Consider the following 15,709-nt stretch of genomic DNA (forward strand, 5'->3'; position numbering starts at 1 on the left):
AAAAAGCCCATGAATGACACGTGGCGGAATTGCGGCTCCATTCAGCAGTAGCCCACGCCTCCGCACGACCAGTCAGGTGGGAAATGACGAAAGCGATCTTTGCCCGCTCGGTGGGGAAGGCAGCTGCCTGGAGCTCAAAGTGGAGTTTGCACTGCGTGATGAACGGCTTAATGTTCCCAGAATTTCCCGAGAACCTCTCCGGCCGAGAGAGCTGTGGGCAGACAGCAGCGGAGGTGGCAGGTGGCTGCATGTTGACTGTTTCACATGGAAATACCGTGGCGGTATTGGGTGTGGTGGCAACTGGTTCCTTTTCTTGGATAATTTTCATAAGAAGTTCAAACTGTGAGGCCACCTGTCTCATCATATTGTCCTGATGCCTTGACAGTCCCTCTAGATGAAGGTGGAGGGCAGCAAGCTGCTCATCCTGCTTCGAGAAGCGTTGACCCTGCGCTTGAAGGGCTTTGCGCACCGGGTCTGAGTCTGCTGGGTCCATGTTATGGCCAGTTCGTTCTGTCATGAACGGAACAGAGGCTAGGACCCAAAAATGCAAGACTCCAAAACAAATGGACAGTTTCCAAAAAGAGAGGTTTAATAGACGGGCATAGGTCGGTACACGGGCAGGCAATCCAAGAAGGGCAACAGTATCCAAGAACATGAGGCAAAGAGGCAAGGTCGATAATCGGAACAGGGTCAAAGTCTTACTGTGAGTCTGTGACAAGGAATGCTGGAACGTGACGACAAGGTACAACGAACTGGCAACGAGTGGGAATGAGACACGAGGTTAAATACAATCGGTAATTAGGTATGAACGAGGCACAGGTGGTGAAGATGCTCACAGGAGCAGGTGTGTGAGAAACGAGAGAGAGGAAGACAAAACGTGGAACACACGCACACACACACACACACACACACATGACAAAAAGGCATTATCCACTAACACATGCGCCAGCCCTTTGAAATAAACAGGTGACCTACAGTATGACAATATTTTTTTTCCACTTTTATTTCCCATGTTCTATCTGCGCATACAATTATAATTCAAACAGTAACAAATTCAGCACGTGTTGGGTTTGACCCTACACTCAATAGTTTCACGGTACTCCCACTCAATAAGTAGGTCACTGACACAATCATCCACAATTTTAAGCAATTGAAGCTCGAGGGAAAAACATCACATGCAAATTGGAAGTATTGGAAACACGGGACAAAAAAAAAGCCTTTCCATGACATCAAACAGACATGAATTCGGTGACTATTTGAAATAATTAGTCAACATTTTCTTCAGAACACTTCTACTGTCTACAAAGTGCTTTTAAAAAAAGCTGTCTATAACAAATAAGGCTGTTGGCTGTTACACGGTGCGCTTGCAAACAGATGAAGATCCACTTTGGTTTTCCTTGGTACAAGCGCTAATAAGACAATGAACAGAGAAGACTGAACCCAAGATATTCACATAGAAACATCTTGGCTGCTTTGTTTTGTTGGTGTTTTTTTTCTGTGTACCTTGGTTTTATACAACAAAATAGATCATCTGAACCCTTGTTCATGTTACCCTGCATGGCTGATTCCTCTTAGTCATAATCATCATAATCCGGATCCATGTTTTCACCTTGATAGTAATTTCCCTGCGTGGAGTAGGACCTTGTCTTCATTGAACAGTTGGTGTCCATCAAAATAGCCTGAAAGAAAGAAAATGTGGATTCATCTATGACAGTAGATTTCTGCCCAATGCCAGTTTCTGCCCAATGCCAGTGATTTCTTAGTTCACAGAAATACAAGTGCGGCTTTACACGCACACACACACACACACACACCCACACCCACACACACGCACACAATCGATCTATCTATCTATCTCTATCTATACTGTATACACAGTATACGACTATACACATACAGTATGAGGTGGTTGGATTCTTTGGGAGGTGGTGTCTGATTTCTATCCAGATCCAAATAACTCAAAATTTAATTTCACACCCTTCTGCAAAGGGAAAAATCAAGAAGGTCAAAAAAATCAAGAAAGTCAAGAAGGATGTGAGTGTATGTACAGACAGAAGAAATGACTGTAATGCTAGACTGGCCAATCACCAGACAGTAGAAGGGACGGTAACTCTAGACTGGAAGACTAGGGTGGTGGTCCCTCTTTTTAGGGGAGGAGACAAGAAGGCGTGCAGTATCCAACTACAGGGTTATTCCATTCACACGATGGAGAACCTCAGATCCGGCAGGTATAATGTGTAACATTGGCCCAGCTCTATAGCCTCACAAGGATATTGATGGGTGCACCTTTATATGATTTGAGGACTTAAAGAAGACATTCACTTGTGTCCCCCATGATGTTCTTTGGGGAGTGCTCAAGGAGTGCAGGTCTGGGGCCTGGTTCTGTGGGCCATTCCATCTTTTACAATCAGACTGGGAGCTTGGTTTGCATTGCTGGCACTGGCAGTTAAACGTCTTCACTGAGGACGATGCATTTTGGCAGACTGCCCTTTGTTACCTGCTCTGTTTCTTATCTTCATTGACAAAATTTCTAGGCCAGCTGGGGCGTACAGGGCATACAGCGTGTTCTGTCCTCTTGCAGACAAAGTCGTCTGATTGCCTAATCAAAATATGACCTTCAGTGTTTTTTCGAGCGGTTTTAGTGTTAAGCCTCTAGTATGAGAATCGGTGTCTACTATTGTAAGTGAAACAAAGGTTTAGTCAACTCTTTAAGCAAAATCCATGCACACGCACGTATGCACTGATGCACTCAAATACTAAGAACACCCCTTGTCACACTGGTCAAACAGTGTCAGATGGCACTAGTGCTCAAAATAGATAAAGAAACGTGTATACCGTATTTTTCGGACTATAAGGCGCACTTAAAATCCTTAGATTTTCTCAAAAAGCGACAGTGTGCCTTATGTATGAATTCTGGTTGTGCTTACTGACCTCGAACCAATTTTATGTGGTACACGGCGCTCAGAAATTTGTCAAAATATTTTAGTATGACTTTGGTAAACTACTAAGCCGGACTGTCGGAGCATTACGGAGTAATACTCGCGAAGTAATACTTACTGTACTTCAACATAATATTATGGTGTGTGCATAAGTGACTTATCTGACTGTTTTGTTTCGCTGAATGCACTTTATAATCCGGGTGCGCCTTATGTATAAAACAGACCCGTTCATTGATAGTGTGCCTGCGCCTTATACATCACGGGGGACACAAGTGAATGTCTTCTGTAAGTCCTCAAATCATATAAAGGTGCACCCATCAATATCCTTGTGAGGCTATAGAGCTGGGCCAATGTTACACATGCCTTGTAGTCCGAAAACTACGTTATTCACAAAATGGATGCACACACATATGGAGGAGTAAGCAGGACACAAGAGACTGCCTGCAACACCACAGTGCAACAGTTCATGATACATATACACATCAAACACATTTTGACAAATTGTATGGCCAGATTGCGCTCTAATAATGAGTCGATAAGGACAACTCTTTTTTTTTTTTTTTTTGGGGGGGGGAGTGGATTTGCCGTTGGAATGTTTATTCAACCCCTGTACACAATTCCTGGAAGGAACATTGGGCTGGACTTTCTGGAAGGACTTCAACAAATTTGCTGACATGTATAAAAATGAGTCTAATCCTGTACTCTCGGTTTTATTGCAATTAAACTCATTTGAATCCTCAAGTCCAAGTCTTTACACAAGTTTATGTCATACTGTATCAATGTTTGGGAAGACATTTGCTCTAACAGTCCCAATAGCAGGCCACGGCGCTCAGCCAGAAAAAGGTGTAATGTGCCCACCAGGTTGGGATTGAAGTTGTGCCTTAGGTGGTATACTATAAAGTATCTTGGGGTCTTGTTCATCAAAGAGGTATATAGATTATGATTGACAGACTGAGCATTCCAGTGTCCGCAGAATTGCATCAACTATCAGACTGTAGAGAGAGCTTTGCCAAAAGGTAAATGTCTCAATTTACTGACCAATTTATGTCCCAACCTTCACATATGGTCACATGAATTGGGTACTGAGCGAAAGGACAAGGTTGAGGATATGAGCAGTGGAAATGAGTTTTCTTCTCAGTGTGTCTCAGCTCACCCTTGGAGATAAGGATGAAGTGCTTGGCTATTCCAGAGGGATTCAAAGTATAGACGCTGCCCCTGAAAATTAATATGAGCTAGTTATTTGGAGAGTTATTTTGGATGGCTGCTGGACCTTGTTAAGGTGTTCCAGACCATATTCAAGAGAACAGGGAGACATCGGGGAAGGCCTAGGACATGCTCATGTGACTATTGCTTACAGCAGAAAAACGGATAAACGGAGTAGGAGCTACATAGGCGATACATTGGTGATGAGATACAACTGTTGCAAAAAAGTGCATAGAGGGTTTGTTTCAAAGTCCCATACCATTGGGACTGGTTGGGGGGGGGGGGGGGGGGGGGGGGCGGAAGACAAGAGGCAGAGCATGGATAAGGGAGTATTACATTTCATCCAGATGTAACATAGAGCCCTATGAATGGTTCTGGAAGATAGTTTTCTGGAGTGAACTGCGTTTCTCACCACATCTCATAGGGGAAGTGCCTGACAGGGTGGTGTGGCTTTCGCTGATCGCTAAGCCAAATACGACCACTCTTTTTTTGAAAGATGGTCACTAGAGGGGTGGAAAAAGTCGCTAAATATTGCGACAAAGTTGCTATGTTGGCAACATCGGTGTCAGGGCTGCTACCTCAGCACCTTGAACTCCTCCTTCTTTTGGGAGTGTGTGTCTGTGTGTGTGTGTCTCCCGCATCCCGAACCGTAACAATTGGTGGTTAATGTGTGTGTGTCAATATGACTCTAATTTGTCCAAAATACCATTATCTATTCCTATCAGAAAGAGTCAGATATGATGATACATATTTTATATTTTCGCATAAATGCTCCTTCAAGTTCATAAGGTATAAATCTTTAATAATTGTATTCCACTCTGGCGTTTTTACGAAAACATGAGTCTTTTTAACATGATAATGCAGTGTTGGTAATTTTCTTGAACTAGATTTCAGGACTACAGTATTTCTCCATGTTTGAAATCTTACAATTTTTTCCTCTTGTCCAGGTGGGTTCCTGAGGAAGAGGCAGAGGGGGGCAAATAAAATGTCCACTATTCCAATAATGGTCATCAACCAAGGGAAGCCAATACTTTCAGCTATGGAGCCTCCGATAGATGGCCCTAAAACAGAAGAAGATCAATGTGATAATTGCCACTTTGTTTAAAGAAACATTACACAGCTTAAACTGACTGTTAGTAACTCAATCTGAAAAGACTGAATGATTGTGGGTTTCAAACAAGCAGCCAATGAAACAAGCACGAAAAAAAAGAATTTGTTGCTAAATTGTCCTCTCAATGTACTTCCCATGAACTGTTGAGGTTCTACCAAATTAAGGCACCAATGCACCAACTGCTCTGCTTATGGGGTGCCATTTGTAAAGCGCCTGACGTGGAAAATAACAGCAACATTTGGTCACATTTAGCTTCAAACAATGACAATATTTGTCAACATTAATAATTGAATCCAAATATGAAACGTTACACCTAAATGTTACATCTAAATGGTAAATATATATCTACAAACCCCTATTCCAATGAAGTTGGGACATTGTGCAAAACCTAAATAAAAACAGAATACAATAATCCTTTTCAACCTATATTCATTTGTTATTGTTTTTTTGGTTTTTGTTGCAAATATTAACCAATTTTGAATTTGATGCCTGCAACATGTTCCAAAAAAAGTTAGGACAGGGGCATGTTTACCTCTGTGCTACATCACCTTTTCTTTTAACAACACCCAATAAGCATTTGGGAATTGAGGACACTAATTGTTGAGGCTTTGTAGTTGGAATTCTTTCCCATTTTTGCTTGATGTACAACTTCAGTTGCTCAACTATCCGGGGTCTTTGTTGTCCTATTTTGCACTTCATAATGTATCACAGATTTTCAATGGGAGACAGGTTTGGACTGTTGGCAGGCCAGTCTAGCACTTGCACCCTTTTACTGCGAAGTCAGCTAATACTAAATAAACTAATATCTGATACGCAAATTAAAACTGCTGATACCTGGAAGTATCAAAATAAAAGCTCAACGTCAGCATGTTTGTCCTGTTAAATAACGTATAAAATGTATAATGTATAAAAATAAACATCTTAAATAGACTCTTGGGCAAACTGTAGATTATCATAATAACTACCTGAAATAATTAATTCGGATAAACTTTATTTGACGAGTACTTTGTGTTTGTAGTCTCTTTTTTTGTGGTGTTTCCGGTACATATTAGCTAGATATTTAGTTCCACTCGAAACACTTAGATTTAACATTTATATTTATATTTAAGATTTAGTTTTAGTTTTACTTCTTGTCTCAAAACCTGCGAGTGAGTTGTCCTAATTAAAAAGCATGGGAAGAAAACCGTTGAAGTATGTCTGCTTAGCTACCATACATTGTGCTACTTGTAGGGCCACTTATGGCCTCTTTGATTGTTTATTTTTCTGTTTACTGATTATGTCACAAAATATATACAAAATATCCACCAGTCTAGAGTATGTCTCATTTTACATACGGTACTTGCTTTGTTTATTCTTCCTTGTGGAAGGAACAGAAGCACATGTGCAGATTGTCTGTCCGATTCACTGTCTACATGCTGCATTAGCTGGACTTGTAACCTCATTATCAGGGTGTTAGAAAAATTCAAATTCAACTAAGGTGTTTATATGGGCCTGGTCCATTGTCAGTTGGACAGTCCCAATAATTAGATTTTCTAATGCCATGTAAAAAGATCCTCTGTCCTCAGACAGGACAATCGTTCCTAGGGATACAGTCCATCCCTTTTTTGTAGTGCTTGTCTTCAAGGTTGCAGGTGAGCTGGAGCCTGTCCCAACTGACTTAGTGCTCGAGGCGGGTTACACCCCTGACCGGTTGCCCAATTGACAGGCACCGAGAGTCAACAGCCATTCTTACACACATTCACACTTATGGACAATTTAGAGTCTTTACTCACCCAATATGCATGTTTTTGGAAAGTGGGAGGAGGCAGAGTACCAATAGAAAACCAACACAAGCACAATGACAACATGCAAACTTTGCACATGAAGGCTGGAACCAAGATTTGGACCAAGAACTGTGAGGCATAAGTCATTTCATGACTTTATATATACATCGGCTGAAAAAGTATTTCACACATCACCATTTTTCTCACTAAATATATTTTCAATGGTGCTATTGACATGAAAATTTCACCAGATGTTGATAACAACCCAAGTAATCCATACATACAAAGAAAGTAGAATGAGCTCAGAAATTAAGTTATGTGTAATAATGTGAAATGACAGAGAGAAAAAGTATTGAACACGCCAACTGGTATTTATTTAATACTTTGTGCAAAAGCCTTTTTTTTTTTTTTTTTTTTTTCAGCTTCAAGACACCTCATGTATGGAGAAACTAGTCGCATGCATTGCTCCGATGTAATTTTGGCCCATTCCTCCACACAAGCAGTCTTCAAATCTTGAAGGTTCTGTGGGCTTCTTTTATGGACCTTGAGTTTCAGTTCTTTCCATAGATTTTCGATTGGATTCAAGTCAGGTGATCGGCTGGGCCATTCTAGCAGCTTTATTTTTTTTTCTTTGAACTAAACTGAGAGTTTCCTTGCCAGTATGATTTGGATCATTATCCTGCTGAAATGTCCACCCTTGTTTCATTTTCATCATCCTCGTAGATGGCAGCAGAATTATTTTGTCAAGAATGTCTTGGTACATTAGCCCATTCATCCTTCCTTCAACAATGTGAAGTTTACTAGTACCATTTGCTGAGAAGCAGCCCCACACCATCATATTTCCACCACTGAACTTCACTGTTTGTGAGGTGTTTTTAGGGTGATGTGCAGTGCCATTTCTCCTACAAACGTGGTGTGCATTATGGCATCCAAAGAGTTCAATTTTGCTTTCACATGCTTTTTTTTTTTTCAGCAATCGAGTATCGCGTGGTGAGCGTGCATACAGATCATGGCGGTGGAGTACATCACTCACTGTTTTCTCTTGTGACAACAGTACCTGCTAATTCCAGGTCTTTTTGAAGCTCTCCACAGGTGGTCCTTGGCTCTTGGAAAACTCTTCTGATTATTCTATGCACTCCTCAGTCACAAATCTTGCGAGGAGCATCTGATCGAGGCAATATTATGGGGGTATGATTGGCTTTCCACTTAGGTATTATGTCCAAAACCGTGCTCACTGGAACATTCAGAAGCTGAGATATGTGCCTGGAACCAATGCCACCGTTATGTTTTGTTTTACTTTGCCATGGCCTTGAGACAGCTCTCTGCTCTTACCCATCATGAGATATGTCTTGACTCACACCTTGGCAATGAGACCTTTTTGTGGGCCATCAATTTGGACTGAACCAGCTGATATCCATTTGCACTGACAAGTGGCTGGATTGCTGTTTGATTATTGATAGATTTTAGGTGTTGTCTTGGCTTTCCATGCCTTTTTGCACCTCCCTTTCTGCATGTGTTCAATACTTTATCCCTATGTCATTTCACATTATTACACACAACTTCTGATTTTATTTGTTCTACTTTCTTTGTAGGTATGGATTGCTTGGGTTGTTCCCAACATCTGGTGAAATTTTCAGGTCAATAGCACCTTTGGTAGTATATTTAGCGAGAAAAATGGTGACGTGTTAAACACATATTTCAGCCGCTGTGTGTGTGTGTGTGCGTCTGTGTGTATATATATGTGTGTATATATAGTACAGTATAATAACATGAAAAAAACAATCATTGCAACTGAATGTTTTTGGTAACAAAGGTAATTGACTAATTCTGGTCGTTGATATTATAATTTAGCTAATAACATTAGTTGAACTTTTAATAATGACATAATTAACCCAAATAAACAAATAAATAAATAAATGAATACATAAATAAAATACTGTGGCTATATTAATGTTGGTGGGAAGAAGTGGCAGTGGGGTGATCAATACAAGCATTTAAAAAAGTGAACATCAACTCGGGATGAAAAAAAAAACTTTTGGTATGCAAATAAAGAATGAGTTCAGCTTCAACACTGTATTTCTTTACAGCTAGCTGTTGCTAGCTGCAAAATGGAAACAAAGCCCTCTGGAGTGGTTCAGTGTCATAAAATTGCAAGTTCCAAGGTATTGTGTCTTCCTGCTTACCGAGCGCAAACCCCATGCAAAAAGCCACATCAGCAATGGCGTACACACTTCCATAAACTGACACATGCCGCAAGTCAACCAAGTATCCCATTATAGGCATCATAGAAGAGTCCACCATACCTGTAACAAATTTTTAACAGGTTACAGATTCAGCATGGCATATGGAGCTGGCAGTATTATTATTTTATATATTTTACATACTTACCAATGGCAAACCCAACCCCAAGGTTTGGGAGAATGAGACCATAGATATCCCTTGCAAATGGAACCTACAATAAGTAGATATCAAGTCACAAAATAAAAATCCAAACAATAATTTATATGAGTCACTGATGGTTAGTGGTACACTCACCTGGCTTTGGTGCAGGCGGCATGGGTTCAGTTCCCACTCAACATCAATAATAATAATAATAATAATAATAATAATAATAATAAAAATAATAGCGTGGCGGCACAGTGGGGACTGGTTAGAGGGTCTGCTTCACAATTCTGAGGACCGGGGTTCAATCCCCGGCCCCGCCTGTGTGGAGTTTGCATGTTCTCCCCGTGCTTGCGTGGGTTTTCTCCGGGCACTCCGGTTTCCTCCCACATTCCAAAAACATGCATGGTAGGTTAATTGACAACTATAAATTGCCCGTAGGTGTGACTGTGAGTGCGAATGGTTGTTTGTTTGTATGTGCCTGTGATTGGCTGGCAACCAGTTCAGGGTGTACCCTGCCTCCTGCCCAATGATAGCTGGGATAGGCTCCAGCATGCCCTAGTGAGGATAAGCGGTACAGAAAATGGATGGATGGATAATAGAGGGTCTATTTTCATAGATTGTACAAATGGTGCGGAGCACAAAAACTGGCACATCTTGAGTTTCATGCAAGCGCCAATTTGGCATACCAGTTTGTGCCAAGCTGGGCCTACCGACCCCAGTGAGGAGAAGCGGCTCAGAAAATGGATAGATGGATAATAGAGTGGTGGCACGGTGAGTGACTGGTGAGCACATCTGCCTCACAGTTCTGAGGACCAGGGTTCGAATCCCGGCCCCGCCTGTGTGGAGTTTGCATGTTCTCACTGTGCCTGCCTGCGTTTTCTCCGGGCACTCCGCTTTCCTCCCACATCCCAAAATATGCATGGCAGGTTGATTGAAGACTCTAAATTTCCCGTAGGTGTGAATGTGATTGTGAATGGTTGTTTACATGTGCCCTGCGATTGGCTGACGACCAGTTCAGGGTGTACCACGCCTCTTCCCTGAAGATAGCTGGAATAGGCTCCAGCATGCCCTAGTGAGGATAAGCGGTACAGAAAATGGATGGATGGATAATAGAGGGTCTATTTTCATAGATTGTACAAATGGTGCGGAGCACAAAAACTGGCACATCTTGAGTTTCATGCAAGCGCCAATTTGGCATACCAGTTTGTGCCAAGCTGGGCCTACCGACGCGACGAGGGTGTGTATTTGGAGATGTGCCTGGAAGCGTGAACATTTGGTGGCAGAAAGTCAGTCTAAATGTACACCTAGTAAGACCACATCTAACTTTTGGCGTTAAGTAAACTGCTGCTCGAAAGTGATTTGATCTGGGTGCAGGAAGACAGATATGCGACCTCCACATACATGTGTGGTTGAGGTCAGAGATATGTGAACATTGGGAATCAAACCCTCTGTATCATTATAGAAATCAATTCATTGTACGCATTAGTATTATCATTATTATCATCATCATAATCATCACACAGCTATGGAGGGAGGGGGCACACGAACCATCGGGGATGGGGATAGATACATGAGGTCCATGGACATATTTAAGTCGCCACGGGTTATCACCAGATCATAATGTATTTAGTGAGGGTACCCATTCACATAGTCTGTTGCCACACCCGTCAAGAGCATTGATATGCTCCACGCACGCACAGATCGCTGCGATTACACATGGTCCTCTACAGCACATAGACGTCTCCATGCGAGACTGTGATTGCGCCACATTTGAAGGGAATGAGAGGAGCTGCTTTAATTGACTGCGAATGAAGTTGGCCGGAGACTTTGGCGCAGCCTGCCTACCTGCAGATCCGGCGGCGTACAATGGTCTATGAAATTACCAACACCGGTCTAACATGTCCCTGATGGAAGGATGCACTGCCCACCGTGCCGGATTTACATCGCTCACAAAAATAGAGCCCCAAGCATACTGTATACTGGAAGTCCACTGTACTTACCCCTATTACACAGACTCCAACCACCACCATCCCAATCAGGGCACAAAGCCATCTGTTGGGGGAGAGACAATTGATCAGGGAATTATAACATTGTCTCTTCAGTCTTAATTCACTCAAAGCAATTACGTTTTGTTTTTCTTTTTTTCAAACACGACATTTCTAAAATCCTTGATTGATTGATTTATTTTTTTGCAAAAGCTTCCAGAAAAGAAAATGTGACTCAAGCCAAAAATGTCCTATTAAAAAAAGGGATTCAGGGAACAAGAATAAGAGTGATCCTAACCAAACAAGTGCCTGAGGAGAAGGCTGGTAAGACCTTTGTACCAGATGAAAATGTCATCTTACCTGAAAGGGCATCTCTACTCATAAAACTGTATACAATGTTAAAACTGCTGCATTTGAATAGAGTAGAAACTAAGGGAAGCATAAGAGATGGAATTGTTGTCATATGAGAACAAAAAAATTCAATGACCTAAAACAAAATAATTATTGAATGTAACATTATTTATTAAAAAAATACTGTAAAGTCAGTCAAAAATCATTTCCTTTTTTAAACTATGTAAGCCATCATGCAAGACGTCACAATATCACGCAAGTTCTCAGCAAATCTCACGAGACTTTATCCAAGTAAACCTAGAAAAGGATAAACTCCGCATGTTTTTCCACAGTAAAGGTACCATAAAACTGTACCAGAGATGACAAAAAGAAAATGTGTGAAGATGACCATAGATCAAGATATAAAATGGACTGTGACGTGTTGGGAAAGTATTCGGCATGTCCCAGTCCTGGCTGCTCAATGCATGAACATATGGGTAATTTGACAACAAGTTGACAAGAACAAAAAGATTTTGAATCACTGATTTAGTTCAGTTTGTTCTTTGCTCAACAAAACCATTTACATATTTATCTAGTTATATGTAGAGTTTTTTTGGTCATGTTATTAACAAAATATTCATACACCTTTAAGCTTTTTCAAAAGATTTATACTTTATCCTTCATCACTAAAAATTGACTAGTAACAAAGGCGAAAACTATTTTAAACGTGATACATTAACTTATCTTGAATCCATCATTTTTATGTGTTGTCACAGTAACATACTCACTGCAGTCAGTGTATTCGAGGGTGATGGTAGAGGTCCACACGAATACAGTACCTGTATGTTGTATTGTCTATAATTGGGTTTTGGGCATCATCAAATCAGTCAAAAGCATCATCAAATCAGTCAAAACAGAGCATGTAATCAGGACCTTTGGACTGGTAAATAACATGATTACTGTTCTTTAAAATGGGTTGGATTACTTGTTGCTGACAGCTGAGATACAAAATGAAAGTTAGTTGGAGGAAGAATATTTTCAGAAGCATCGTTTTCATAGTCATCATAGTAATTTCTAAAAAGAGGTGTAGTAGACACTGATAACCAAGCTGAACTGCCACTGGAACAGGTGACATATCCAGCGAGACATTATGACGCACTGTAGCATCAAGGCTTCAGTGAGGCCAGGCTCACAAACACTAAAAACACTGAAATCTAATTTTGAAAAGCGGAAACAGATATCCCACGCACCCGAGGGAGTGAAGGAGAGACTGAGAACAGATAAGGCTTATTTCCCTCCTACCTCCCCATCTTGTGCGCCAGCGTACCAAAGATGTAGGTTCCAATAAGGTAGGAGATGGATGCTGGTAGGAAAGCGACTCCTAAACAACAGACACACACGCGCACACACACAAACCCACACACACACACACACACACATACACACACACACACAGAAAAACAGGCGGTACAAAAGACTGAAGGTGTGGTAAGACTTTGGAAGATTAGCAGATTCTATCAGTGCTTCATCATCAGGCTGCTGTACATCTTCCATTGCCTGTGCATTCCACCTGCCAGCACACGACACCCTAATATCCTGTTCATCGTTTTATTTTTATCGGCCCAAGACTTCATATACAGCAGACTAAAGGAGCAAACCAATAAATATACCAAACCAAATATAAAACTAGAGGGAGAAATGTGGTGTATGGTTTATAATTTTTTTTTTTTTTATATAATTTTATAATTTTTTAATTTTTCAGGTGCTTAGGTTTTTACATTGGTTTCCAGTTAGTACCAGAATACTCAGGTGTCCAACTTAGTACATGGCTTAGCCAAAAGAACCTGACTGATATGTTTTAAAGAAGCTATAGGTTAACAATGCACACATTTTAGATAGAATGGTATCTAAAGATTTGAAAATGCCAATTGGTAGTGTTCACAATATGATAAAGAAGTGGGTAGTTAAGTAAATTAGTGGTTCTGTTGAAACCAAGCCACAATTAGGTTGACCGACAAAGATTTCAGCCACAACTGCCATGAAGACTTTTTGGGATCTATCCATCCATTTTTCATACCGCTTATCCTCACTAGGGTCGCGGGCGTGCTAGAGCCCATCCCAGCTGGCTCTGGTCGGGAGGCGGGGTACACCCTGAACTGGTTGCCAGCCAATCGCAGGGCTCATAAAAACCAACAACCATCCGCACTCACATGTACACCTACGCGCAATTTAGAGTCTTTAATTAACATACCATGCATGTTTTTGGGATGTGGGAGGAAACCGGAGTGTCCGGAGAAAACCCACGCAGGCACGGGGAGAACAAGCAAACGCCACACAGGCGGGGCTGGGATTTGAACCCAAGTCCTCAGAACTGTGAGCCAGATGTGATAACCAGTCATCCACCGTGCCGCCACTTTTTGTGATGTAAAGGAAAACCAAAAGCAACTTCAGCTAAAATAGAGTTCACAAAAAGTGGTACGACTGTTTCAAGATGCACAATAAGTAGGTACTTAAACAAAAATGGGCGGCCAAGTTGAGAAGCCAGAAAAAAGCCATTAATGTGCCAATGCCACACAACAGCCCGCTTACAATATGTCAAACAGCTCTGAGAAAAGCCCAAAATCTCTGGAACAAAGTCAATTGGAATGACAATCCCAAAACTCAACTTTACGGTCACACCCAGAAATGCTATGTTTGTCACCAAGGCTTTTGACGACCTCATCCCTAATGTGGAATATATAGTTGGATATCTGATGTTTTTTGGGGTGTGAGGCACAACAGCACACGGAATATCGTCCAAATTGTTGGCAAGATGACTGCTGCAGGTTATCAGAAAATATTGGGAGACAATTAGCATTTATCAGCCCGGAAGCTGCGCATGTGACACACTTGGACTTGCCAACATGACAACATGACCTCAATACCATTAAGCAACTCGGGGGAGATCGCAAACATACAGTTCATGTAAGACAACCCAATAATTTAAAAGACCTGGAGGCTTTCTGCCAAGACGACTGGACAGCTTTACCACCTGAGAAAATAAAAGGTCTCATCCACAACTATGATGAAAAACTGCAAGCTGTCATTGTGGTTTCAGAACTAAGGGTATGCATACTTGTGAATTTGGACCATGTCATTATTTTCTTTATTGCTATGTTTTGTTTAATGATTGAGCTATTATGAAATGCATTCTCGTTTAATTTGAATTTCAATAAAAATAAAATGTGTTTTGCCTGATCAGTCATGTTTTCTTTGAATCTACTGCCCGGAGGGCAACTGTCCTGATACAAAGGTGAATGAATTCAGAACTGAGTGGAGCATGAGCGTGCCACAGTGTGAGAGGGAGTGAGACTACCCGGAGGCTGAACGGAGGCGAGGCTAACTGGAGGCAAGACTAACCGGAGATGAGCCTAACCAGAGGCTAACCAGAGGGGAGGCTAAATGGAGGTGAGGCTAACAGCAGGCAAGGCTACTGCTCAATGCACATACACCAAAATCCATTCAGCCATTCATTTTCTACACCACTTGTCGTCAATAGGGTCACGGGTGAATTGGAGCCTATCCCAGCTGAATTTGGGCGAGAGGTGGGGTAAACTCTGGACTGGTCGCCAGATAATCACAGGGGACATAAGGACAAAAACACATTCACTATGATGACAATTAAGTATCTTTAATTAATGTACCATACCTGGAGGAAACCCACGTAAGAGGGGAGAACATGCTATCCCCACATGGGAAAGCTTGAGCCAAGATTCGAACCAAGAACAATGCCTCACAGCATGCATGCTAACAACGACCTCACCATGCTGTCTAGATTCGAGGCTGACATTTTGTCCGGAATTTCACTATTAATAATGGGTTTGGGCAGGAGCGGGAGTGAAAGTCACAGGGAGCGGCGGGAGGGGAAACGAAAGTCACCGGGAGTGGACGGGAGTGGAAACCATGACAACTCCCGGTGGCCTTTCAAGGTAAAAAAACAGAGGAGGATGGACT

General features: G+C 41.6%; 1 protein-coding gene across 3 annotated transcripts in view; it reads right to left on the bottom strand.

Annotated features, from left to right (window-relative positions):
• Positions 1-907: 907 nt before the first annotated feature.
• Positions 908-15,709, bottom strand: part of slc18a2 (solute carrier family 18 member 2) — a 42,445-nt gene continuing 27,643 nt past the window's right edge. For 2 of the 3 annotated variants that reach the window (XM_061690101.1, XM_061690100.1), the window contains exons 11-16: positions 13,019-13,097; positions 11,402-11,453; positions 9,405-9,468; positions 9,200-9,319; positions 5,070-5,203; positions 908-1,679 (exon numbers count right to left, since the gene is read on the bottom strand). In XM_061690101.1, the coding sequence (XP_061546085.1) occupies positions 1,572-1,679; positions 5,070-5,203; positions 9,200-9,319; positions 9,405-9,468; positions 11,402-11,453; positions 13,019-13,097 (557 nt within the window). In that variant the 3' untranslated portion in view covers positions 908-1,571. The remainder of the gene's footprint in view (positions 1,680-5,069; positions 5,204-9,199; positions 9,320-9,404; positions 9,469-11,401; positions 11,454-13,018; positions 13,098-15,709) is intronic. The other variant, XM_061690103.1, reaches the window with a different exon arrangement.

This window comes from Phycodurus eques, chromosome 11, assembly GCF_024500275.1.
Source record: "Phycodurus eques isolate BA_2022a chromosome 11, UOR_Pequ_1.1, whole genome shotgun sequence".
Classification (NCBI taxonomy): domain Eukaryota; kingdom Metazoa; phylum Chordata; class Actinopteri; order Syngnathiformes; family Syngnathidae; genus Phycodurus; species Phycodurus eques.